Source organism: Ceratotherium simum, chromosome X (genome assembly GCF_057802395.1).
Source record: "Ceratotherium simum simum isolate JZ-2026a chromosome X, ASM5780239v1, whole genome shotgun sequence".
NCBI classification, from domain to species: domain Eukaryota; kingdom Metazoa; phylum Chordata; class Mammalia; order Perissodactyla; family Rhinocerotidae; genus Ceratotherium; species Ceratotherium simum.
The window spans coordinates 38504905-38532252 of record NC_141940.1 but is presented as its reverse complement, the minus strand read 5'-3'; the positions used below and the strand labels follow the sequence as shown (position 1 = coordinate 38532252).

Below are 27348 nucleotides of genomic sequence, written 5' to 3'. Positions count from 1 at the left end.
CCAGTACTAACTCTGAGCCTTGCTATGGTGATAAAATCCACTTTGGAGAGCCGCTGTGGTATAGTACAAAAGAACACAGGGCTCGAAGTCAAGAGACCTGGGTTCAAAATCTCAGCTTGGTCACTAATTAGCTCACCTTCCGGAACCTCAGTTTCCCTATCTGTAAAATGAAAATTGAGCCAGATGATCTCCAAGGATCTGCCAATTACAAGATTCTACAAGCCCTGTCATCTAAGGAGGGAGCAGCAAGTTTCTTTGTTTTATTTCATCCATTCATTGATTCAACAAACATTTATTCTGTCAGGTACTGTGAAAGGGGCTAAGGGAGGCAAACCTGTTTCTTGCCTTCACAAAGCTTATAGTTTGGGTAGGGAGAGAAGAGAGCTAATTAAACATGTAATATCAACAAAGAATGGTATTACAACAAAGTTCAAAGCCCTAAAGGATCATAAAGAGGGGAACTTAGCTGAGCATAGGGGGTCATGGAAAGCCTCTTGAATCAGTGGTATTTATGCTGAGCCCTGAAGAAGGAGTAGAATTTAGCCAGACTCAGATGAGTGTATAACAGAGTGGGATGGGAAGAGTGTTCCAAGCAATGGGCCCAGCATGTGTGAAGATCTGGAAGTAAGAGAGAGCATGGTGTAAATAAACAACTGGAAGGAGTTCAACACTGCTAGCGCATAGAGATGGAGGGGGAGTGGTTAAGCATGAGACCTCCACAAGAACCCAGACCACGCAGGGCTCGTAAGCCATGTAAAGGAATTTGAACTTTATCCCAAGAGCGATGGGAAGCCATTCAGCGGATATTGGCACAGCTGTATCATGATCAGATTTGCAGTTTAGAAAACTCCCTCTGGCTGCAGTGTGTGAAGAATAGATTGAGCACCCAGACTGCCATTGCAATTTGGAGAGTGAAATGAAATGGTAAGAGGGAGAGACAGAGACAGATTCAGTCCACAAAAAAAAAAAAAAAAAAAAACACTGCAGCTATCCTTTCCTCACTCTAAGACCAGAGTTTCTTAAGTTTGAAAGTTGCTAATCTGTGAATTAAATGGAACACTGGGAAGCTGAGAATTGTGTTTTATCTTTTATAGATGGCAAATTTTGACAGGAAGCTAAGTACTTGCCACTCTGCAGCTGTTGTCCCAACATCCTAGCACTACCACCAGGCAACTACTCCACGCTTTCAAATTGGAATTAGCCAAATAACCATACAACTAAGTCGTCAGCAACAAAAACAGGTCCACAGAGAGAGAAAGAGAGAGAGAGGCAATATCACATGATTTGTTTTGTGATTACCAGGAGCTTCAAGTCCTCCAAAGCACGGATGGGCAGAGAAAGAGGAAATTGTCAATAAAAGTTGCAGTTTAGCTGGGTGTAGGGGCTAGTCTTCAGAAGACCTGAATTGAATTCCTGGAACTGCTGTTAAGTAGCTGCATGATTTGAGCAAATCTTGAGCCTCAGTTATCTCATCTGTAAAATGAGAGAGCTGGACTAGATGACTCCCTAAAGTTTAATATTTTTTTGTAAAGCACAAAGATGATGCCACTGATGACTGGCCTGTCTGTCTCTATCTGTGCCTGTGACACTGTGTCTTTCATTCTTTGTTTCTCCTATGTAGTAAAGTCAGCAGTTTTAAAGCTTATAATGCCAAAGATCCTTTTAAGAATATGAGTATATGTTGTAATTTTGTATCTCTCCCTCTGTCTTTTTGGGTTGTCTGCTTCTCTGTCTCTTTGTGTCACTCTCTTCTTCCCCCTTGCAATATTTGTTGAAAGTTTTAATGCCCGAGTTTTCTATACATATTGAACCCTATTCATTGTTTCTACTTCTTACTCTTTCTCTTTCTTCCTCTCTCCTCCATCAGTTCATTCCTTCCTAGTTCTCTCTCATCCACTCCCATTCCCCATCTCAGATTTCTCCTATTTCTTTGATCTGTTCTGACCCCTACAGGCATTGTTTGGTGCTGCCACTAGTGCACTAAACAAGAGAAACGCATAAAACGGATGTTACAGGCAAGCCTACTTACTTACTAGAAGGCCATAGTTCTCTCTGAAGCCATTCCACACAACCCATAGAGCATCTACTTTCTGGGGGCCCCCTCCTTGCTTCTTTCTCTCTGACAGAGATGGTGAGGGTAGGCTCTAGTGACATCCCATTCCAGAATGTGCTTTGTGGGGGTCCAGCAACCAAATTACCTTCCATTCAATCTGACAAGTATTTATTGAGCACCTACTGTGTGCCTAGTGCTCAGCAAGTGCCTCCAGGGACTCCTGGGGTCTCCAAACAAAACAGCCTAATCCTGCCACAGCAGGAACTCAACATTATTGCACTGGCTTTGTTAGGAAGGCTAGGCTGTGCTGAGATTACAGCCTGCAGACTTCATTCAACTCCTTTGGCTTGGAAATGAGGCTGCATTTTCAACAAAAGTGGGGAGTTGAATCAGCCTGAGGCTTTAATTCAGTGCATATTCTCATTTGAACTTTGGAGTTACCTTGTGTGAATCAGAAGGGCACAATACATTGCTTACCTTTTGCAGAAGGTTCCTCTCGGGACAGTCTTAGTGTTTCCAAGATGTCGTTAAAGCCATAATCTGTCACCTTTAGTACAAAACGCCCATCTACCACACAGTTTCGAGACTTCAGCCTCCCATGAGCAAACTCTCTGTGGTGTAAGTACTTCATGCCCTGCAGATGATACAAACAGGATTTATTTAGCAACTTATTTAACTATTTTGTGCTTTTAGAGCCACTTTCTGAGATTGTTAATGGCATGAGCTATTATGATCCAGAATTCAGCCTTTTTCTCTTATAAGCAGGCCAAACGAAACTCTGACAACAAGAATCGTTTCCAGGTCCCTTCTGCTCTAAAATGTTATGCTTTGATGAAGAATCATATGTGTGTGTATAGAGAATTACGTGTTATTGGGAGATTTATTGACATTTCAAACACAGGATGGATCCATACATGTATAATTGCCAAAAATTGGAAGATTCTGATTTTCCCCCCAAAAGTCTAGCCCAACTCTCATCCACTATTGGCAGGAATGGAAACTGGTATAGCCTTTTCGGTGGGCAATTTGTCAATGGCTATCAAATTTGAAAGTATGCATACCCTGTGACCTAGGAATTCTACTTCTCCTCCAAAGAAATGCTTGCACATGTGCACAAGGAGACATACACAAGAATGCTCACTGCAGCTCTGCTTTATAATATATAACTGGAAATACAATAAATATCTATCAAGAAGGGACTGTCTAAATTGTGGTACATCTAAATTATGGAATATTCTGCAGCAGTTAAAAATAATAAGATAGATCCGTATGTACTGACAGGGAACCATCTCTAAGCCACAAAGTAAGTGAAAAATAGTAAATTGCAGAACTATGTGACTGTATGTATTTTAAAAAACAAACAAAATCTATAATGTATGTAAGTACACTTGAAATGAATTGCAAAGCTAATCACCAAAGTGTTTGCAGTAGTTAACCTTGGAGGATGATATGAAGGAGGGTTGAGTAAATGTCAGTATTTTCCCCGTATATATCATTTGATTTTTAAATTTAATACATTAATTTGTAATTTAAAATAACCAATAAAAAAGAAGAAGGAAGCTGAGTACTACTGATCTCTGCAGCTTGATTGGTAGCCTTACATGACACTCAAATGTGATCCACCAGGACTCTATCAGATGAGTTTAATCATTCACATATAAATACATCCATATTCTAGTGTAGTCATCTCAGAACTGTTTATGTTGAGCCCTTTTCAGTATCTGGCTCTGTTTTGCAGCCTGACACCCCTTTGTATTTGTATGCGTTACATCTCATACCCTCAGAAAGTCTGCAGTCCCCAGTACTTCCAAGCAGAGTCTGCAGTGGGCAAGATTTCCCCCAGGTTGTCTAACGCTTGGCTTTCATTCATTATGGACCTGAGAGGACTGTCATTTAGAGGCTTTCCCCTTAACTCATGGGACTTTGCTTACAGGGTGAGTGGAAAGAGAACCAGAATAGGAATCAAAAGATTTGGATTCTATTATCAGCTCTGCCATTTAATAGCTGGCTGATAAATATTTATTGAGCACCTATGATGTGTGGCAGACACTGTATAACAAAGTGTAGCTCATTTAGCTTCTCTGAACCTCTGTAAAAGGAGGCTAATCACACTTCTTTTATGGAGAATTGGAATGAGATCATGTCTATAAGGCTACTTCAAAAAGGGTTAGGCCACAAGACAAAGGTCAAGACTGTGATCAATATGCAGGAAGCTCAACCGCTCATTGATTATCCAGATCAGCCCCCTAAAAATGCACGTAGACACCATTTGCATATCATTCCAGGGAGTTCATGGACTCCCCTAAAGCCCATCCATGGACCCATCCATAAACTCCCTTGGCTGTCAAGAGTCCTTGCTTCCAAGAATGGAGGTGCTGCCTGATACAACCAATGGTCTTTTGGCTTTCTTGTCATCCTGAGTTCCACATCTATACCTATGGTATGCAAAGACCCATCACCTAGTTCTAGATTGAACCACCTTTTAAAAGGTGAAAGCCAGGAGATGGGGCTGAACAGCACCAAACAATCTATGAATGAGCACTTTTCTATATCCAGAAAGCAGAGAAATGGGATGGAAGAAAGGATTGCTTAAGGCAGAAGAGTGCTCAATGGCAATAGGAAGTAAAGGCAAATCTGACCCCCAAATTCGTTGAAGGGTCAAGGAAATCCTTTATGTAACAGTACCTTATAACAGATATGGACAAAGGGACTGTGAGAAGCAGGGGTGGGGGGGAAGACCCTGGGAAGGAAGGTAGAGATTATCACAATGATCAGAGAAAAATAAAACATCTCAAAACATTTAAGTTTTAATCTATAGGGAAAATCCAAGATTTCCTCAGTCTTTCCATTAACCTTGATGAGATCCAGCAGGAGTGATGATTTAAACATCCAGTCGAGCTTCACATCCTGATTCGTCAGTATGTCTTCTAGGCTCCTTCGGGAACAGAATTCTGTCACAATGGCAAACATCCCTGAATCATAGAAGAAGCCCAATAAAGGGTTAACATTCTCATGACACAGATCCTTCATCTGGAAAAGGAGAGAGAGAGGAGAGTCACAGCTGTCCTGTCTCAAATGGGGACCAGAGTTTAGGGCACATGCCCTTCTCTTCACCCTTCTTATGGTTGGTGGCTGTGGTAGGTAGAATTTTGCCCATGATCTCCAATCCCTAGTGTTACTCCAGTGATTGTATTACGTTACATGGCAAAAGGGAGCTTATCAGGGTGGGCCTAATCTAATCACATGAGCCCTTAAAAGCAGAAGAAGAAGTAGAAGAGGAAGTCAGAGAGATTCAAAGTGTGAGGACTCAACACTCCATTGCTGTTTTTTTTTTTTTTTTTGAGGAAGATCAGCCCTGAGCTAACATCCATGCTAATCCTCCTCTTTTTGCTGAGGAAGACCAGCTCTGAGCTAACATCTATTGCCAATCCTCCACCTTTATTTTTTCCCCTTTTTTTCCCCAAAGCCAAAGCCCCAGTAGATAGTTGTATGTCATAGTTGCACATCCTTCTAGTTGCTGTATGTGGGATGCGGCCTCAGCATGGCCGGAAAAGCGGTGCGTCAGTGCGTGCCCAGGATCCGAACCCCGGGCCGCCAGTATCGGAGCACGCGCACTTAACCGCTAAGCCACGGGCTGGCCCCTGCATTGCTGGTTTTGAAAATGGAGGGAGGAGGCTATAAGCCAAGGGATGTGGGGGCAACCTCTAGAGGCTGGCAACAGCTCTCAGCTGACAGCCAGCAAGGAAATGGGGACCTCAGTCCTACAACTGCATGGAACTAAATTCTGCTGACAACCTGAATGTGTCTAGAAGTGGTTTTCCCCAGACTCCAGATAAGAGCCCGGCATGACTGATGCCTTGACTTCAGCCTTGTGTGGTACTAAGCAGAAGACCCAGCTGAGCCCACTTAGACTTCTGGTTTACAGAAATGTGAGATAATAAATGGGCGTTGTTTTAAGCCACTAAGTTTGTGCTAATTTGTTATGGTAGTGATAGAAAATGAATGCAATGGCCAAAGAGGGAGATTTCAGACAGGGATCTCTTTCAGCATATTGTAAGTGAATGCTGCAGCTAGGGCCTTCTTCCTGATTCTTCGGGGACTCTGTGGAGTGGAGCTCAGTGACCCAAGAGTACTTAAGAGGATTAGTACAGTAAGAGGTAGAATAGATTGTCTTTCTGTGAATATTCATCTATGCAGCATCTACTAAAATAAATAGCCTATGTAAACATCAGGCCAAAGCCTACAAAATGTGTTTCAGAAGAAATATCTAGATTTTTTATTACATTTTACTTTTGCATCCATTCATTTTTTTCACTAATACAGGAAACATTTAGTGTGTGCCCACAGTGTCCAAGGCACTGGACTGCATGCTAGAGATGCAGAGATAAACAAAATGAAATCACTGTCCTGAAAGAGCTCACAAACAAAGAGGGGCGAGAGACAAGTAAACTGACAGCTGTATTTCACTGTGAAATGTGTTCTGATTGGAAAGATCATGGGATGCTGGGGGAGCTCAGATGTCAAGTATCTAATTCAGCCTGGGGTATCAGAAAAGGCTTCCCTGAGGAGGCAACATCTGAACTGTTATGAAGGACAAGTAAGAGTTGACCAGGCGAAGGTGACACGGTCAGAGGGGCTAAGAGTGACAGCATGTAAGGTTGAGGATACTGCAATAGGTTTATAGTGGCCAAAACAGGGGGCAAAGGAAAGAATATGAGACACTAGGCTGGAGAGAGAGACAGCAGCCACATCCTGTGGTGCTTTGAAAATCTTGCTATGGAATTTGAAATTTATAGTACGGGCACTCAATAACTATTGTCTATTATTATTACTATTTAATGAGGGATGAGAGAGAAAAGGGCTTCCATAATTCCACTTCCAGATTTCTACTTGGATTTCTGGGTCAACGTCAGTGCTATACATCAATATAGGGAATTTGGGGATGGCGTAGTAGTGGATATGTTGGTGCCCCATGCATATCCCCTTTACCGTGCATCCCTCAGCTGCTGTGAATGTTGGCTGATAACTCACAGCTGCTCCATTCGTGGGAAAATTGTCCTAGAGACCAAGCCAAAGGGGAGCTACCTTACCTAAAAGGTTAGGTCCCACCCACAGACCCCAGCCAATGATAGACTGACCGGGGATGGTACAAAAGTCCAACTCCCTAGCCTCAAGGTGGGACTCATGGTATAACTTGCTCTCCAGCATTTCTCTCATGAGATCATACCGAAGTTAGTCTCCAGCTGAGATCACATACTGGCTGAACTTCTACATCTACCCTATCCTGCTTCCTCCATTCCCTGTCTCTTGGGAGCATTCTCTCAAAGAGTAATTTGAACAAGAATCCCCATCTCAGGCTAGCTTTTAGAGAATCTGACCTAAGACAGACGGGAAAGCAAATTTTTGGTGGTGGAGAAGTCTAATTAATTCAGTTTGGGACATATTAAGAATGAAGTGCCTGTGGGTCATCAAGGTGCTATTCCATAGACAGTTGGATATTCAGGGTTTAGAGCTCAGGAGAAAAGTCTGATCTGGATAAACAGACTTGGGAATTGTTAAGCATGTAAATGGTAGATGACATCAATGGGAGTGGATGAGATAACCCAAGGAAAGCCTAGACAATAAAAAAGAAGAGGGAAATATCAACATTTAAAAGATGAAAAAAGGAAGAACATCCTGCATAAAGACTTAGAAATGAGGCCAGAGAAGTAGAGAAAAGCCTATTTAGAACAACATTATGAAACCACAGGAAGAGTTTCAGGAAAGTGAGATAAATGCCAGAAAAAATTTCAGGAAAATGTGATAAATACCAGAGAGGTCAGGTAAGATGAAGACAGAAAAGTATCTGGTGAAGTTGACCATTAAGAAATTGTTAATTATAGAAACTTACCCTATAAATACGTTTACACAGATATACAAAGATCTATATAAAGGCTTAGACTGGTAGCAGTGTGAATTAACAGAAATGGGCAGGTCTGCGAAATATTTTGGAGCTGTAAATCACATAACTTGTTGGTGTGGGGAATAAGGGAAAGGATGAAATCAAGAATTATTCTATTTTAAGTATTGACAGTATGGTAGGCCATTTATTGAGATGGAGTACACAGTCTTAGAATATGATCCTGCTTCTCCAACAAGGTGACCCAAGCTGAGGTTAAATTATCTTGGTGGGAATGGCAGTTATTGACCACCAAAGCTGTCTTCTAAGCACAAAAGCATGGCAGCCATGACAACTCTCTTAGTCCAATACAGCCTAAGCCAGCTAAGGCAGACATGGAAATTCAGCCCACACATAGCAAAGTGGACACCTTCTTCTAAGGTTTCATTGTACCATCTCTTATGGACCAAGCAGCCAAAACTACTGGGCTGTGGACCTCTGTTGGAAGACGGAGTACAAGTGGTTATGTCAGAGACTGCTAGCTATTCAACACAAATATATTTCCTTTTCTTATTGGGAAAACAACTAGTCCACATTTTCCAGCCTGCCTTGGAGCTAAGTGTAGCCATATGACTGAATTCCTAGCAATGGAATGTAAGAGAAAGTGATATGTGCCATTTCTAGGCTAAGGCTTTTAAGAAGTGAATATATGCCTTCCATGTTATTTTCCCTCTTCTATAGATGAATGCAGATGATGGCAAGGCCCTAGGAGATGGCAGAGCCATAAGTTTGTCATATCCTGGGTCCCTGAATCACCATATTGAAAGAGAGTCACCTGCCAACCAATAACACTTACCTTGTACTGTTATTTGGATGAGAATTTAACTTCTGCTGTGTTTAAGACACTAAATATTTTTGGGTCTAGTTATAGTACCTAGCTTTACACTATTAGCCCTAGCATGGAAAAATTTCAGGCTTAGATTTTCCCTAGATCTTTACAGTCATATGTCCTCAGCTACAACTGATAGAGAAGATCCCAGGTAGGAAGCAGGTAGATACCTACATGTGGCCATGTCCCACTGATATTCTGGAAAATCCCAGTAAGCAGAGAATGTTTGGAGCACCTACTTTAGCAAGATGGCCATCTGAACATTCACTGGGTAGGCATGTACTTTACCCCTTCCATAATATCTCCCTAGCTGGTTACAATCCAATGTTCAAGAGTTGAACGTGTCCTGTTTCCCAATATTTTTGTTAGTCCTAATCTGACATGAAACCTTTAAGCAGATGACCACAAGAGACACCTGTTCCTGAGTCAAGTACTAGCTTAAGTGATCTTAAAGACACCTTCATCCACTTGAAAATGTTCTCGTGACATCATAACATCAGAATAATCCCTATTTGCACAGCAGCTGCAACACCATCCTAATGGTGGGTAGGGACCCTTATGAAAATTTAATTCTCCACATCAGCGCCTGCCCATAACTATATCAGCCATTGCTACCTATTCTGGCAATAAGATTTTCTACCTCCATGGACTAAATGGCTACTCATGTCTATTTCCTGTATTTTATTTTATTTTGTTTTGTCATAAAGAGCTATTGTTCAAGGCCTCCTATTCTTGTATCAACCTATTTACTCTCTACCACCAAGAGGTCAATAGTCACATAGAAAATATAAAACAGGTACTAGTAGAAGATTTCTGATGCTGCATTTCCCACCAGTAATACTTGATTAATTGGCAAACATGTATTGAGTACTTTACTATATGCTAGGCACTGAGCTAAGGGCTGGTGACAAATGGTGAACAAAATATTATATGGTCCTTAACCTCTTATTTTAATCAAATAATTACATGAATAAACATAAACTTGCAACTGTGCTAAGCCCTATGGAGGAGAGATATATGAGTACGTATAATTGGGGCTTTGACCAATCAGACAAGTTGGGGGAGGGTTCCTGGGAAGTGACAATTGAGCTGGGAGTTAAAAGATGAGTGGAGTAAACTGGGCAAAGAATGGAGAGAGAGTATTCCAGAGGTTGGAACAGCATGTAAAAAGGCTCTGTGCTAGGAGCATATCACCATCCAAGGACTGAAAAAAAACAGTGTGGCTACAGCAGAGAGGTTGAGGGAAATATTGTGGTGTGAGATAAGGCTGAAGAGGCAGGGAAGAGCCAGATCATGCAGGATCTAATAGGCCATTTTAAGTATCTTTTTCTTTATATTAACAGCAATTAGAGGGACTTCTAATACCAAGCAAGATGTAGTAAGTCATGGCAGACCACCATTCCTGATACTACAACACTAAAAAGCCAGATAAATTCAAAAACGATCATATTTTAAAAGATAATAAGAATATGTGGAAGCAAAAAAGGACCTAAAATTCAGACGGGCAGGAGCCCTTCTGAGATAAGCAGATTATTGCCAGCCATTTTCTTCTCTGGGGACATTTGCTAATTCTTGGCACAAACTGAAGATTTTGCTTAGCCTAGCAGAAGGATTTTGCTGAAGAAAAGAGAAAATCAGCAAAGCTTTTGGCAATTGTGGAGTACTGGCATGACAATTAATAAACTTTAGGAAAACTAAATGTGAGCTGGTTTTCCTCCATAGTACATTTTCTGAGTTTGGGGGCTATAGAGGAGACTAGAAATCTTCTGTAAGATGGGCTGAAATCTCCTTTAGTCTCCTACTATTTAGGAGACGAAGTCTTACTAGAGGAATAGGGCCTGCCACAAACACATGGCTGATCTCCTCCTCAAGCTATCTGCCAAACTTGGAAGCAGCATGGGGTGAGGGTAGAGGCCAAAGAGTAAAGATCAAAGGCTCTGAAGCACAGTCTGAATATACCAGTCTATGAAAGTGGAGAATATAGAGCTCTGCAGGCTCTTGGAGGGGCATGCTTGAGAAACATAGTAGAACTAGAGGTGTACTGAGTCTAATTAAAACTGCAACATAGCTTCAATCCAGCTCAACCTCTGATTAGATTAACGTGATTAGTCCCTCTCCCTACCCACCTAACAGATGAAAAGAGAAAAACCTCACTGGTAGAACATATTACCTGGAGCCTTTAACTGTAAAGGCTTTATATAAAATGTCTTTATATAAAATGTCTACCATACAATACAAAATTACTACATATTTGAAGAGGCAGAAACAAAGAAAGACAGAAGACAATGAAACAATGTCTTAAATAATCAATAAACCAAAAAAACCCTATAAAATATGGACCAAATTAAAAAAAAAAAAACATGAAAGCAGTGGAGAGTAACCAAAAGCAGAAATGGAAGTAAAGCTAAGCTTGAAAGACACACTAAAATAGGTAAAATTTGTGCTTGCTGCTTTTTGTGAGAGTGCACACCACTTGGAGGCAGAAACTACAGCCAGGCAGATTTAAGGTGTCAGAAGGCAAAGTTTGGAGCCAAAAGAACAGCCATAAAGTTAGGGAGGAATTCCTAGAAGGTAATGTGCTACAGAAGGAGTTCTGCCCCCAAGTCTACATATAACATCTGCCTAAAACCTTGGCTGAATGATAATCTTTGCATGCATGGGGGAAATCCCAGGGAACCCAGTAAAAAAGCAACAGCTAAACCTGAAAGTACTGACCAGAGATTTTAGTTGCTGCATACTACATGGGAGAAAAAGTTGAAAATTGAGCTTAGCCAAGATAACTGCCTGCAAGAAAAAAATGTCATTCTTCAGAGCAATGCAACAGAATCCAGAGTTTCTAAAATGTATCATTCATAATGCTCAGCAACCAACCAAAAAGCCTTAGATGTGTAAAGAAAATGTGACCTATGCTCAAGAAAATAAAAGCATTCAGTACAAATCAACCCTGAGATGATACTGATGTTGCAATCAGCAGAAAAGGACTTTAAAGCAGATATTATTAATATATTTGCGGACTTAAAATACAACATATGCAAAATAAATATGCAGATAGGGGACATCAGCAGAGAAACAGAAACTATAAATTACAGACCAAATGAAAATTCTATAGCTGGAAAATATAATAAATGAAATGAAAAATTCACTAGATGGCCTTAGGAGATGAGAGAAGAGTCAATGAACTTGCAGAGAGATCAATTAAAAAAAAAATACACCCATCTGAAGAACAGAGAGAAAAAATCTTGGGAAAAAAATGAAAAGAGTCTCAGGGATCTGTGGAACAATATCAAGCAGTCTAACACATATATAATTTCAGTTCCAGAAGGATACAAGAGAGAATGGGGAAGAAAAAAATTAAGAAATGGTGGCCCAAAACTTCTTGAATTTGTTGAAAGACATCAACTTAAAAATTCAGTGGCCAGCCCAGTGGCATAGTGGTTAAGTTCTCTCACTCCACTTTGGTGGCCCAGGGTTCATGGGTTCAGATCCTGGGCTCAGACCCACATGCCACCCCTCAAGCCATGCTGTGGCAGCATCCCATATACAAAATAGAGGAATATTGGCACAGATGTTAGCTCAGGGTCAATCTTCCTCAAGCAAAAAGAGGAGGATTGGCAACAGATGTTAGCTCAGGGCCAATCTTCATCAGCAAAAAAAAAAAAAAAAATTCAAACAACTCATTGAACTCCAAACAGGATAAATACAAACAACCTAGAAACATCACACTCAAACTCCTACAATTCAAAGATCAACTTAAAGATCCAAGAAGCTCAGTGAATCCCAAACAGGTCAAATACAAAGAAAACTACACCTAGACATATCACAGTCAAACTACTGAAATCTAAAGATAAACTTTTGAAGACAATCAAAGAATATACACAAACTTTTGCAAGATTAAAAAATAACAATTCACAGAAAATCGGAAATAGAAGGGACATGTGTGAAAAAACCTTCAGGTAACATCAAACCCAATAGTAAAACATTAAATCCTTTTCCTCTAGGATGAAGACCAAGGCTAGGATGTCTTACTTTACCATTTCTACTCAATATTGTGTAATAGCATCAAAATATTGATGAGAAAAATTAAAGAAACCTTAAATAAATTAAGATCTATACCACATTAATGAATTGGAAGTCTCAATATTGTTAAGATGTCCATTTTCCCTAAATTGCTTTACAAATTCATGTAACTCTCATAAAAAATTCCAGCAGCCTTTATTAAAGTAATAGATGAGCTGATCTAGAATTTTTTGAAAACTAAAATGAACTACCCTATCCAAAATAACCTTGAAAAAGAACAAATCGGAGGAGCTTACATCACTTGACTTCAGGACTTACTCTAGAGCTATGATAATCAAGACAGTGTGATATTGGCAGTAGGGTACACTAATGAGTTAGTGAAACAGAGTAGAGTCCAAAATTATACCCACACATATATGGTCAGTTCAATTTTCACCAAATGGATAAGTTAATTCAATGGAGAAAGGATAGCTTTTTTTAAACAATTGTTACTGGAACACTGGATATCTCTATGGAAAAATAATTAACCTTGATCACTATCTCAGTTCATACACAAAAACTAATTCAAGATGGATCGTAGTCCTAAATCCAGACTCTTGGAATACGGAAGGATTTCTGGGCCCCAAATAAAATAAAATAATAAATTGGACTTCCTCAAAATTAAAAACTTTGCTCATCAAAGATACCATTAAGAAAATAAACGAGCCACAGACTGAGAAAAAATATTGTAAAAACATATATCTGACCAAAGTCTTATATCCAGGAATATAAAAAAGAATGTCTACAATTCAAAAATTAAAAGACAAAAAAACCCCAATTTTTTTAAATGGGCAAAACCTTGAACAGATAATTCACAAAAAACATAGAAATGAATTATAAACACATGAGAAAGTGCTTAACAACTTTAGTCATTAGGAAAATGCAAATTAAAACCATGATAAGATACCATTTCATACACGCTAGAAAGGCAAATATCAAAAAGACAAATGTTGCTGAGAATTTAGAGCACTGGAACATTCATACATTTCTGATAGGAGTGTGAAATGTTATAACCTATTTGGAGAACCGTTTGGATGTTTCATATAAAGTTACACTTACATCTACTCTATGACTCAGTTAGTCTACGTTTAGGTATTTACCCAAGAGAAGTGAAAATATACGTCCACAAAAATACTTGTACAAAAATGTTTACAGTTGCCTATGAGAAGATGCTCAACATCCCTAATCATCAGAGAAATGCAAATCAAAACCACAATGAGATATCACCTCACACTCACTAGGGTGGCTATAATCAAAAAAAAAAAAAAAAGAAAATAACAAGTGTTGGCAAGAACATAGAGAAATTGGAACCCTTGTGCACTGTTGGTGGGATTGTAAAATGGTGCAACCACTATGGAAAATAGTATGGAGGTTCCTCAAAAAATTAAAAATAAAACTACCATATGATCCAGCAATCCTTCTGGGTATAAATCCAAAGAATTGAAAGCAGGGTCTCAGAGAGATATTTGCACACTCATATTCATAGCAGCACTATTCACAATAGCCAAGAGGGGGAAACAACCCAAATGTCCAGCAAGAAATGAATGAATAACAAACAATGAAATATTATTCAGCCTTAAAAAGGAAGGAAATTCAGTTACATGCTACCACAGGGATGAACCTTGAAGACATTATGCCAAGCGAAATAAGCCAGTCACAAAAAGACAAATACTATATGATTCCACTTATATAAGGTGTCTAAAGTAGTCAAATTCATAGATACAGAAAGTAGAATGGTAGTTACCAGGAGTCGGAGAGAGGGTGCGGAAAGGGAGTCGTTTAATGGGTATAGAGTTTCAGTTTTGCAAGATAAAAAAGTTGTGACAATCTGTTGCAAAATAATGTGAATACTGTATACTTAACACTACTGAACTGAACACTTAAAGATGGTAAATTTTGTGTTATTATTTTTATCATAATTAAAAATAAAAATTTTTAAAAATCCACACAATTAGATACCCCTATAAAACCACTAGAATGACTAAAACTATAAAGACTAACAATATCAAATATTGATGATGATGTAGAGCAAAGGGAACTCATAACTTGCATGCAGGAAATTAAAATGGGAAAAGGTTTGATAGTATCTTATAAAGTTAAATGTATATTTTAACATAGAAATTCCACTCCTAGGTATTTACCCAAGAGAAATTAAAATATATGTCCTTAAAAAGACTTACAAAAAGCATATTCATAGCTGTTTTATTCACAATAGCCAAAATTGGAATCAGCTCTGACAAGATCAGATTCGATTTTGAAAAGACCACTCTGACTGCAATGTGGAGAAAAGGCTTGAGAGTGATAAAAATGGATGTGCGTAGAGTAGCTAAAAGACAGTTGCCAGTGGTTGCCAGGAGTTAGGGGGAGAGAGGTATGAATAGGCAGAGCACAGAGGATTTTTAGGGCATTGAAACTACAGACATGCATCACTTAACAATGGGTTTAAGTTCTGAGAAATGTGTCGCTAGGCAAACATCACAGAGTGTACTTACACAAACCTAGGTGGTATAGTCTACTACATACCTAGGCTGTGTGGTACTAATCTATGGGACCGCCATCGTATATGTGGTTTGTTGTTGGCCGAAATATCATTATGTGGTGCATGACTGTATTCTGTATGTTACTATAATGGTAGATACATGTCATTATATATTTGTCAAAACCCATAGGATGTACATACAACACCAACAGTGAACCCTAATGTAAACTATGGAATTTGGATGATAATGATGTGTCAATGTATGTTCATCGATTATAACAAATGTACCACGCTGGTTTGGGATGTTGATAGTAAAGGAGGCTGTGTGTGTGTGACAGCAGGGGGTATACGGGACCTCTCTGTACTTTCTTCTCAATTTTGCTGTAAACCTGAAACTCCTCTAAAAAATAAATTCTCTTTATTTAAAAAAGACAATTGCACTAGCTCTAGTGGACGATGATAGTGGCTTGGACCAGGATGGTAAAAGTAAAAATAGAGGAAAAGAAGGACATTGAAGGTTTAAGGAGAATGGAGAAGCTTTGAAGTACAGGTTGTAGAAAGTGAATTAACCAATGACTTATATAACAAATATAACCAATTACTCACATAAATTATAATAGACTTAAAGGACAGTGTTAAGGGACATTTTAAGATAAGAAACATAAATTTATAGTGGAAAGAATATACCTTGTTGCATGACTTTCTGCCACAATACTTGGCTGTTCAAGTGCAGGCACAAAGAAAGTTAAGAGTTAGGATCATTCAGAATTTGAGTTTTGTATGTGTGTCTGACCAAAAAGAGAGAAGTAAGAATGTGTTCAAATGATGGATTATGGAATTTAAGATGGACGCAAAAGAAGATAAAGAAGGGCTTATGGGTTGGGAGAAAGTAGAGGTCAGTAGACTGGAAGACCAGATGTAAAATATAGGCACAGTTGAAAGAAAAGGAGGCTATAGTCAGGGAGTGTGATGTTTGAATCTATGACTTTGGAGGTAAAATATTTTCAGTAGCAATTATAGATGATGACAAAGCCCAAGGTATAATGGTAGCAGTGGATGGCCAAAGCAGAATGGAAGAGAAGATGATCAGAGATTATACAAAAGGAAAAAGTAGCCAAGGTATTAGATGGTACAGGGAGTATGCCAACTGATTCCAAATGATGGGGAAGAACATGAGGCTGGGAGACACAACCTGATTTTCCAGCATACGCTTTTGCAGAAGTTGGGACCCAAAAAGATGTTGAAAGTCATCAGTCCTTTGGCCTTCTGACTCCAGCTGTTTGCCTTTGAAGAATATCCTCCCATTGTGCAGGGCTCCTTTCTACAGCTGGTTCACGAAGATCTGATTTCCAGTCTGGCCCCTGGTACACAGTCCCAACATTTTAGGATTATGAAGGCACACAAGTAGTCAAGGCAGTGTCGGACTCACACCTCCTGCTTCATAAAAGCACTAGTAAGGCATGAGGGCCTTTCACATAATTCTGAAAAACTCTGGCCTTCTCCCTAGCGTTGAGTTACTGTCTGCACCCATCATGGCCAGGCAAGTCAGTAAGTAAACACAGAAAAAGATGCCATGAGAATAATGGGAGTCAGTTTTCTCACTGTTGGAGAAAGCAGTTACAAATACGGAAAGGGAAAATGACAGAATGAACTCTGTGGCATTCATTACAATTGGAGCTATTAGTATGAACTCATGGTTTTACATAGATGGATAGATAGATAGATAGATAGATAGATAGATAGATAGATAGAGACAAATACATAGAAACTGAGTAAAATTAAAACCCATACATGCACACTGATATAAATATATGAATAAATAAATAAATGGTAGAGAAGGTAAGGCTCTTTCTTACAATACAATGCCAACCAATAAACATAGAAAGAATGCTGGATTTAGAAAATCATCAATGGATGCTAAAATTAGTGAGTAAAAGCTTAAAGAAAAACAGGTCATTTACACAGACTCAAAGTATCTCTCTACAAATTAGATATTAATTACAATGGGAAAAAAACAGTAACTCTATAGTGGAAAAATCTGGTAGATACCACATAAACCATGTGATCAAAGTTAACATCACCAATAATGGAACAATGGACACTGAGTGCCTCCCCATAAAAAGCACTGAAAAGGACGCTACATCATTTCTGTAGTATTCTGGCTGAAGATGCATGACCTAAATGTAACCATGAGGAATATGGGACAAACCCAAATTAAGGGACCGTCTACAAAATAACTGACCTGAATTCTTCAAAAGATATCAAGGTAAAGAAAAACAAAGAAAGGCTGAGAAACTGTTCCAGATTAAAGGCAACTAAAGAGACAATGACAACCAACTACAATGTGTGAACCTGGATTGGAAACTGGCCTGGGGAAAATTAGCTATAATGTAGTATAACCATTGATAAAATTAAAACATGGACAGTAGTTTCGATAATACTATTATTGTAATGTTAAATTTTATCATTTTGATAATTATACCATAGTTAGGTACAAGAATGTCTTTGTTTTTAGGAAATACACACTGAAGTATTTAGAGGTAAAAGGTCATGATGTCTACACCGTACTCTTAAATGGTTCAGAAAAAAGAATATACATAAATTTATAAGTAGATAATGAAAAGCAACTAGGCAAAATGTAAACAATTGCTGAATCTGTGTAGGGTATACAGGAGTTCCTTGAATTATTCTTGCAGCTTTTCTGTAAGTTTGAAATTATATCAAAATTAAAAATTACCCAAAAAAAAGATAGCATGGATACACTCTACCTTGGGTCAATACCTATCTTCCTATTTCCATACTTCTAGTTTATCAGCTCCCCAGGTTTGGCCCTGTTTGGCTCCATACTTTGGATCTAGCTCTCTGTTTAGCATCCTGGATCATCAAACCAGTGTGGAATTGCCTATTCTAGCTCTGACCTTGGTCCTCCTTCTGGATTCATCTCTCAATATTTTCTCTTCAGTTCCAGGCATCAAAACCACATGTAAATGAAAATTCCAAATCATAACATCTCATTCTGATCCTTGGGGCATATCCTGTCCCCCATGGGCCACATCTCTTCCATTTTCCCATTTCCTTTGTTTTCTTGCTTGTATAGTGCTCTGGATGTAGCAGGTGCCTCATTTAAACCTGTTGGATTGATTTGAATTTGCCTGCTTCATAAATGTGAAGAAATGTATCATTACCTTCTAAAAATGCCACTCTCACGAGTCTGCAAGAACTAGAGACTGTCTCCACAAATCTTTTCTGGTCTCAAAGCTCAAGGAGGAGCCAATATTTTAAATGGTTTCAGAGGAATCATCATCATCCCTGCCTTATCTACAGGCTGCTTCCTTAAACAAACCATCCAAGGACTCTTTGAACATAATTGGTAGGATCAGGGAAATTACCATTTTTCTTATGTAGATAGAAATTGCCAGAAGACTTTTCCAGTTCTGGAAACTGGAGATTTCAAAAGATTAGGGATATGTACTTAATCATAATAGCTACCATTTTACAAAGAAGCTATATGTCAGGAAATGTGCAAGATGCTTTACATACATTATCTCTTTTAATTCTCCTCCAAACTCTGGGAAGTAGACATTAATATACTCCTTTTACAAATAAGGAAAGTAAGGCTCAGGGAGTTTAGGTGACTTGCGCAAGTTAATATAGCTCTTGCGTGGTAGAGCTGGGAATTGAATCCCTCATGTCTCTTTGATTCCAGAGCCCATACTTTTACCATTGCATCATATGGTCCTATCAAGTCAGTAGCAACCCTGCAGTTTCCCTGCACTGATTTGTTAAGGGGTCTTCCTAATAGCTGGTGTTAGTTACTTTGGAGAAAGGATTGGTTTTAGTGGGAATGTATATAAAGGAGGGTTTCTCATACCATTTCAAACATATCACTTGCACTTGATTCGATGGACTTAATGTCTCCAAAATCTCCAGTGGGGAACTTTTTCAGCCACACCCAATCACCCTAGAAAGAAAAGGTAAAGAATGGTGATGATACTTAGTTGCCAGCAGCTGTAGAGCAATGTCCCTTCCACATGAAGGATTTATAGTTAGATCATCAACCCTAACAAGTTTCGTTCCTCCTCTCTCACCCTCCACCCCATGGACGTTCTGTATACTGAGCTAAAAATGAGGTCACACAGAGAAGTTAAAGTTAAAAATTCTTTAATTGGAATTAGGAATTTTCCCTAAAGACGGGGAAACAATTGCAGGTATGCAGACCCCAGAAAAGGAATGATACCACTCTCTGCAACGACTCCCTTAACTAAGTGCAGAAAGTGCTAGGTCATTTCACTTATTCATAGCTAAGTGATGTAGCACCAGCTTCCCTCTGATTAATGGTGATAGTTGGTGGTTGCAATTCTCACTGCCTTGAGGCGTCTGTAGCAAGAGATGTAGGGCAGGAGATGTAGTACAGCAAATGTTTCCTGTATTTAACTTGATCCATTTTTCTCTTGTGGGACAGGCCATTTTGGGGGACTCTTATGCTTTAATCGTAAACTGATTGGCTTAAACGTAGATTAAATATTTTTATTTGGATGCACAAATGTACTACCATAGTGATATGAGTAATCGAGACTCTTTTAGAAGTCTATTTCTGAATTTTCAAGTACAAAACAGGTACTTTAAGGCTGCTGTCAAGTCAAAAACAACAATTATTGTATTGTCTTCACTTTAACACTCGTGCCTGATAGATAATTTTCTTCTACGTGTATAGCCTCAAGGATTCATCAGTCATCAAGCCCTATTTAGTTTCTGTCCAACCCAAATTTTAAAAAAGCAATACAAATATAGGTTCCTTTTTCTCTGCAGTAATAATAATGCCTTACATTTGCCCTGCACTCTCTACTCTTCAAAGTGCTTTCACATCTATTACCTATAGCCTAGAGATTCCATTTCAGGCTGCACCAATCTGTCATCAAGTAGAGATAATAAAGCAGAGAGCTCTGTGAAGTCAAATTCTGAGAATAAGAGAGTGTAACCACTCTTTTTATTAAGGAATATATCCAGATGTGGCACTGCATCTGGAGATCTGCTGGAGGCAAAGGCTAGTAATGGGAGCTGCAGTTATCTGAGTTACTCACTCGCACTTTGTATTAGAGGGCATCTTCTAGCCAAGGAGCTCAAAACCCTTTAACTAGGGAATGGTTCTCAGAGGCCTTCAGCAGCTGAACAAAACTGTGCCAGCCAGGCTCAATGCCCACAGAGAATAGGAAGGTAGTCCAGGATCAGCGCCTGCATGCAGCAGAATGGTCAAAGCACCAAAGGCAGCCTTCCTGTTCTCTTGCCCAGCAATTCTCTGAGTGTGGCCCTGGACCAGCTGCATCAGGGTAACCTGGGAACTGGTTAGATAGGCCAATTCTTAGGTCCCACCCCACACTTACTTACTTAATCACAGAAGTCATGAGAGCCTGACATGAGCTTGAAGATTTGGCCTTCAGAGTTCTTTGCCCTTTAGAGGGATAAAAGGCTAAGGTTTAAGCTGAAAGAATAAAAGTCTAACTGTGAATTTACAAAATCAGCCAATGTGTGGGATATACCAGTGTGCCATAAAGCCTTCCCAGCACCTTTACAACTCTATTACTCAGCCCATGGTCACTGTTAGCCGCTATGGCACCTTTGTGCTAATTAGAAAGGGGTGCTTTCCCTCGAATAAGATAAATTAATTATGTGAGAATATGATTTTACAACCTGTGGCAGCCCTGTGATGTTGGGCTATTTACTCACACATCCTCCAGGGAACACAGTCCACTAGTAGCATGGATACTCTGCATACCACCAAGCCCTGCCTGCCAGGTGAGGCCTCTTTGTCAGGTTTGGGGTCAGGCTATAGAGGTGGATGTGAGAAGCTGAAATTAGGCCTCCTAGAATATTAGGCAGGAGAAAGGCCTAATCTCAAGAAACTCCTGGGGCATAGTCAAGATAGCACATAGCCAAGTACACATGTTTATGAGTGAATATGTATGTGCACAGTCAGGTGTTCTGGTATAAATACAGAACTAGACTGGGAAGCCAAAATCTCTTTGCCCACTCCTGCACCACTCTAATATAAGTTAGTATATATCTACAATGTGAATATCACCCTCTTAGATGTGGTGCCCTTCTGCAGTGCACAACCTGAACATCAGTACTGGCAGCCCTGACTCTGCCTATACCCAGTATCTAATACCTTCTTCCTAGAGTTCGCTCTATTACAGACATGGGTTAGCCTTCTCTCCAGCTTATTAACTTTTACAGGTAGTTAAGCAGAGCTTTTTCCCTGCCAAATCACCAAATTTGAGAGCTGGAAAGGGTCTTAGGTATCCCAAGGCCAATCCCTTCATATTTTGATAAAGAAACTGAAGCCTGAAGAGATTAAATGACTTTCCCAAGGTCAGAAGGCTAGGTAGTAACAGAACCAAGTCTTCCATCTCCCACTTTGTAGCCCTTTCTTCTCATGGGCTTTCTTTGGTTTGGGGGATTTGTGTGTGTCTGGTTTTTTTTTGTTTTGTTTTGTTTTTTATTTCGTTTTATTTTATTTTTTTTTTACATCATTGTACTTCTATTTCTGCATGGACTACATCATGTTCACCACCAAAATACTAATTACAACCCATCACCACACACATGTACCAAATTATCCCTTTCACCCTCCTCCCTCCCCACTTCCCCTCTGGTAACCACCAATCCAATCTCTGTCCCTATGTATTTGTTTATTGTTGTTATTATCTACTACTTAATGAAGGAAATCATACGGTATTTGACCTTCTCCCTCTGACTTATTTCACTTTGCATTATACCCTCAATGTCCATCCATGTTGTCACAAATGGCGGGATTTCGTCGTTTCTTATGGCTGAGTAGTATTCCATTGTGTATATATACCACATCTTCTTTATCCATTCGTCCCTTGATGGGCACTTAGGTTGCTTCCAAGTCTTGGCTATCGTGAATAAGGCTGCAATGAACACAGGGGTGCATGTACCTTTGCAAATTGGTGTTTTCAAATTCTTTGGATAAATACCCAACAGTGGAATAGCTGGATCATATGGTAGTTCTATCGTTGATTTTTTGAGGAATCTCCATACTGTTTTCCATAGTGGCTGCACCAGTTTGCACTCCCACCAGCAGTGTATGAGAGTTCCCTTCTCCCCACATCCTCTCCAACACATGTTGTTTCCTGTCTTGTTAATTATAGCCATTCTGACGGGCGTGAGGTGATATCTCATTGTAGTTTTGATTTGCATTTCCCTGATAGTGATTTTGAACATCTTTTCATGTGTCTGTTGGCCATCTGTATATCTTCTTTGGAGAAATGTCTGTTCAGGTCTTTTGCCCATTTTTTAATTGGGTTGGTAGTTTTTTTGTTGTTGAGATGCATGAGTTCTTTATATATTTTGGAGATTAAGCCCTTATCAGATGTATGGTTTGCAAATATCTTCTCCCAATTGTTAGGTTGTCTTTTCGTTTTGTTGATGGTTTCCTTTGCTGTGCAGAAGCTTTTTAGTTTGATGTAGTCCCATTTGTTTATTTTTTCTATTGTTTCTCTTGCCCGGTCAGATGTGGTGTTTGAAAAGATGTTGCTAAGACCGATGTCGAAGAGCGTACTGCCTATGTTTTCTTCTAGAACTTTCAAAGTTTCAGGCCTTACCTTCAAGTCTTTAATCCATTTGGAGTTAATTTTTGTGTATGGTGTAAGGTAATGGTCTATTTTCATTTTTTTGCATATGGCTATCCAGTTTTCCCAACACCATTTGTTGAAGAGACTTTCTTTTCCCCATTGTATGTTCTTGGCTCCTTTGTCAAAGATTAGCTGTCCATAGATGTGTGGGTTTATTTCTGGGCTTTCGATTCTATTCCATTGATCTGTGTGTCTGTTTTTGTGCCAGTACCATGCTGTTTTGGTTACTGTAGCTTTGTAGTATATTTTGAAATCAGGGAGTGTGATACCTCCAGCTTTGTTCTTTTTTCTCAGGATTCCTTTAGCTATTCGGGGTCTTTTGTTGTTCCATATGAATTTTAGGATTCTTTGTTCTATTTCTGTGAAAAATGTTGTTGGAACTTTGATAGGGATTGCATTGAATCTATAGATGGCTTTAGGAAGTATGGACATCCTAACTATGTTAATTCTTCCAATCCAAGAGCACGGAATATCTTTCCATTTCTTTGTGTCTTCTTCAATTTCTTTCAGAAATGTTTTATAGTTTTCAGTGTACAGATCTTTCACCTCTTTGGTTAAGTTTATTCCTAGGTATTTTATTCTTTTCGTTGCAATTGTAAATGGGATGGTATTCTTAACTTCTCTTTCTGCTATTTCGTTGTTAGTGTACAGAAATGCAACTGATTTTTGTATGTTGATTTTGTATCCTGCAACTTTACCATATTCGTTTATTACTTCTAAAAGTTTTCTGGTGGATTCTTTAGGGTTTTCTATATATAAAATCATGTCATCTGCAAATAGTGACAGTTTCACTTCTTCCTTTCCAATTTGGATCCCTTTTATTTCTTTCTCTTGCCTGATTGCTCTGGCTAGGACTTCCAATACTATGTTAAATAGGAGTGGTGACAGTGGGCATCCTTGTCTGGTTCCTATTCTTAGAGGGATAGCTTTCAGTTTTTCACCATTGAGGATGATATTAGCTGTGGGTTTGTCATATATGGTCTTTATTATGTTGAGGTACTTTCCTTCTATACCCATTTTATTCAGAGTTTTTATCATAAATGGATGCTGGATCTTGTCAAATGCTTTCTCTGCATCTATTGAGATGATCATGTGATTTTTGTTCTTCATTTTATTAATGTGGTGTATTGCGTTGATTGATTTGCGAATGTTAAACCATCCCTGCATACCTGGAATAAATCCCACTTGATCATGGTGTATAATCTTTTTAACGTATTGTTGTATGCGATTTGCTAGTATTTTGTTGAGGATTTTTGCATCGATGTTCATCAGTGATGTTGGCCTGTAATTTTCTTTTTTTTGTGTTGTCCTTGGCTGGTTTTGGTATCAGGGTAATGTCAGCTTCGTAGAATGAGTTAGGGAGCTTCCCCCCCTCCTCAATGTTTTGGAAGAGTTTGAGAAGGATAGGTATTAAGTCTTCTTTGAATGTTTGGTAGAATTCACCAGGGAAGCCGTCTGGTCCTGGACTTTTATTTTTGGGGAGGTTTGTGATTACTGTTTGGATCTCCTTACTGGTGATTGGTCTATTCAAATTCTCTACTTCTTCTTGATCCAGTTTTGGAAGGTTGTATGATTCTAAGAATTTATCCATTTCTTCCAGATTGTCGAATTGGTTGGCATATAGTTTTTCATAGTATTTTCTTATAATCTTTTGTATTTCTGAGGTGTCTGTTGTAACCTCTCCTCTTTCATTTCTGATTTTACTTATTTGTGCCTTCTCTCTTTTTTTCTTGGTGAGTCTAGCTAAAGGTTTGTCTATTTTGTTGATCTTTTCAAAGAACCAGCTCTTGGTTTTATTAATTTTTTCTATTGTTTTTTTGGTCTCCATTTCATTTATTTCTGCTCTGATTTTTATTATTTCCCTTCTTCTACTGATTTTGGGCTTTGTTTGTTCTTCTTTTTCCAGTTCCTTTAGGTGCATTGTTAGATTGTTTATTTGAGATTTTTCTTGTTTGTTGAGATAGGCCTGTATTGCTATAAACTTCCCTCTTAGAACTGCTTTTGCTGTATCCCATAAATTCTGGCATGTCGTATTTTCATTTTCATTTGTCTCCAGGTATTTTTTGATTTCTTCTTTGATTTCTTCGTTAACCCAGTTGTTGTTCAGTAGCATTTTGTTTAATCTCCACGTATTTGTGGCTTTTCTGCTTTTCTTCCTATAGTTGATTTCTAGTTTCATACCGTTGTGGTCAGAAAAGATGCTTGGTATTATTTCAATCTTCTTAAATTTATGGAGACTTGTTTTGTGGCCTAATATGTGATCAATCCTGGAGAATGTTCCATGTGCATTTGAAAAGAACGTGTATTCTTCGGTTTTTGGATGGAATGCTCTGTATATATCTACTAGGTCCATCTGTTCTAGTGTGTCGTTTAAGGCCAATGTTTCCTTATTGATCTTCTGTTTGGATGATCTACCCGTTGGTGTAAGTGGAGTGTTAAAGTCTCCTACTATTATTGTGTTACTGTCTATTTCTGTTTTTATGTCTGTTAATAATTGCTTTATATATTTAGGTGCACCTACATTGGGTGCGTAGATATTTACAAGTGTTATATCCTCTTGTTGGATTGTTCCCTTGATCATTATGTAATGCCCTTCTTTGTCTCTTTTTACAGTTTTTGTTTTAAAGTCTATTTTGTCTGATATGAGTACTGCTACCCCAGCTTTCTTTTCATTGCCATTTGCGTGGAGTATCTTTTTCCATCCCTTCACTTTCAGTTTGTGAGTGTCTTTAGGTCTGAAGTGTGTCTCTTGTATGCAGCATATATATGGGTCTTGTTTTTTTATCCAGTCAGCCACCCTATGCCTTTTAATTGGAGCATTTAGTCCATTGATGTTTAAAGTAGCTATTGATAAGTATGTACTTACTGCCATTTTTTAACTTTTTTTTTTTCCCCTCAGTGTTTTAGTAGTCCTTCTCTGTTCCTTACTTCTTCTATACAGAATTGATGGTCACTTTAGTTTGACCTCTGTCTGAAAGCTGTACTCTTTAACTACCCTCCTCCCTCCTTTTATGTTTTTTATATCATATCTAACCTCTTTTTTGTGCATTTGTATCCATTACGTTCTAATCGTGGAAATAGATAATTTTTCCTATTTGTGGTCTTCTTTTCCCCTTAAATCAGTCCCTTTAACATTTCTTGTAACACTGGTTTCTTGGTCACAAACTCCTTTAATTTTTGCTTATCTGGGAAAATTTTGATCTCTCCTTCCATTTTGAATGATAACCTTGCTGGGTAGAGTATTCTTGGCTGTAAGTTTTTTCCTTTTAGCACTTTAAATATATCGTGCCATTCTCTTCTAGCCTGTAAGGTTTCTGCTGAGAAGTCAGCTGATAGCCTTATGGGGTTTCCTTTGTATGTAACTTGACATTCTCTTGCGGCTTTTAGGATTCTCTCTTTATCTTTAATTCTGGACATTTTGATTATGATGTGTCTTGGTGTGGGCCTCTTTGGGTTTATCTTGTTTGGTGCTCTCTGTGCCTCCTGTCCCTGGATGTCTGTTTCCTTCCTTAGGTTAGGGAAGTTTTCATCTATTATTTCTTGAAATAGATTCTCTGCCCCCTTGTCTCGCTCTTCTCCTTCCGGGACACCTATAACACGGATGTTAGTGTGCTTGATGTTGTCCCAGAGGTCCCTTAGACTGTCCTCACTCTTTTTAATTCTTTTCTCTTTTACCTGTTCACCTTGGGTAATTTCTTCTAGTCTTTCTTCCAGCTCACAGATCCGTTCTTCTGTATCCTCTACTCTGCATTTGAGTCCCTCTAGTGAATTTTTCATTTCCAGTATTGTATTCTTCATTTCTGATTGGTTCTTTTTTATATCTTCCATTTCTTTGTTGACATTCTCACTGAGTTCATCTATTCTTCTCCCCAGATCAGTGAGCATCTTTAACACTCTTAGTTTGAACTCTCTGTCGGGTAGGTTGCTCATTTCTGTTTCAATTAGTTCCTTTTCTGGGGTTTTGTCCTGTTCCCTTACTTGGAATGTATTCTTTTGCCTCCTCATTTTGCCTCTTTCCCTGTGCTTGTGTCTACGTATTAGGTAGGTCAGCTACGTCTCCTGCTCTTGGATAGGTGACCTTATGTAAGTGATGCCTTAGGAGGCTTCCAGTGTGCTTCCCTCAGTTCTCAATGTTCCAGGGGTGGCCCCTATGTGGGCTACGTGTGTCCTTCTATTGTGGCCTATTAGCTCTCCCTATAGGCGCCCAGGGAGGCTGAGTTATGCTCCTGGCCAGCTGTTGTAATGCTCAGCTGCTTGTAGTTGTTGTGTGCCCTTCAGTCTCTTTATCAGGTGTGGGGAGCCCCAGGACAGTTGGCTTCAAGTTCTAATACCACATTT

General features: G+C 39.0%; 1 protein-coding gene across 1 annotated transcript in view; it reads right to left on the bottom strand.

The window, feature by feature from the left end:
* The window catches only part of GUCY2F (guanylate cyclase 2F, retinal), an 89094-nt gene that overhangs the window by 25709 nt on the left and 36037 nt on the right, over positions 1–27348 (bottom strand). The window contains 3 exon segments of the mRNA XM_004440478.2: positions 2531–2687; positions 4907–5083; positions 19227–19316. Coding sequence (XP_004440535.2) covers positions 2531–2687; positions 4907–5083; positions 19227–19316 — 424 coding nt within the window.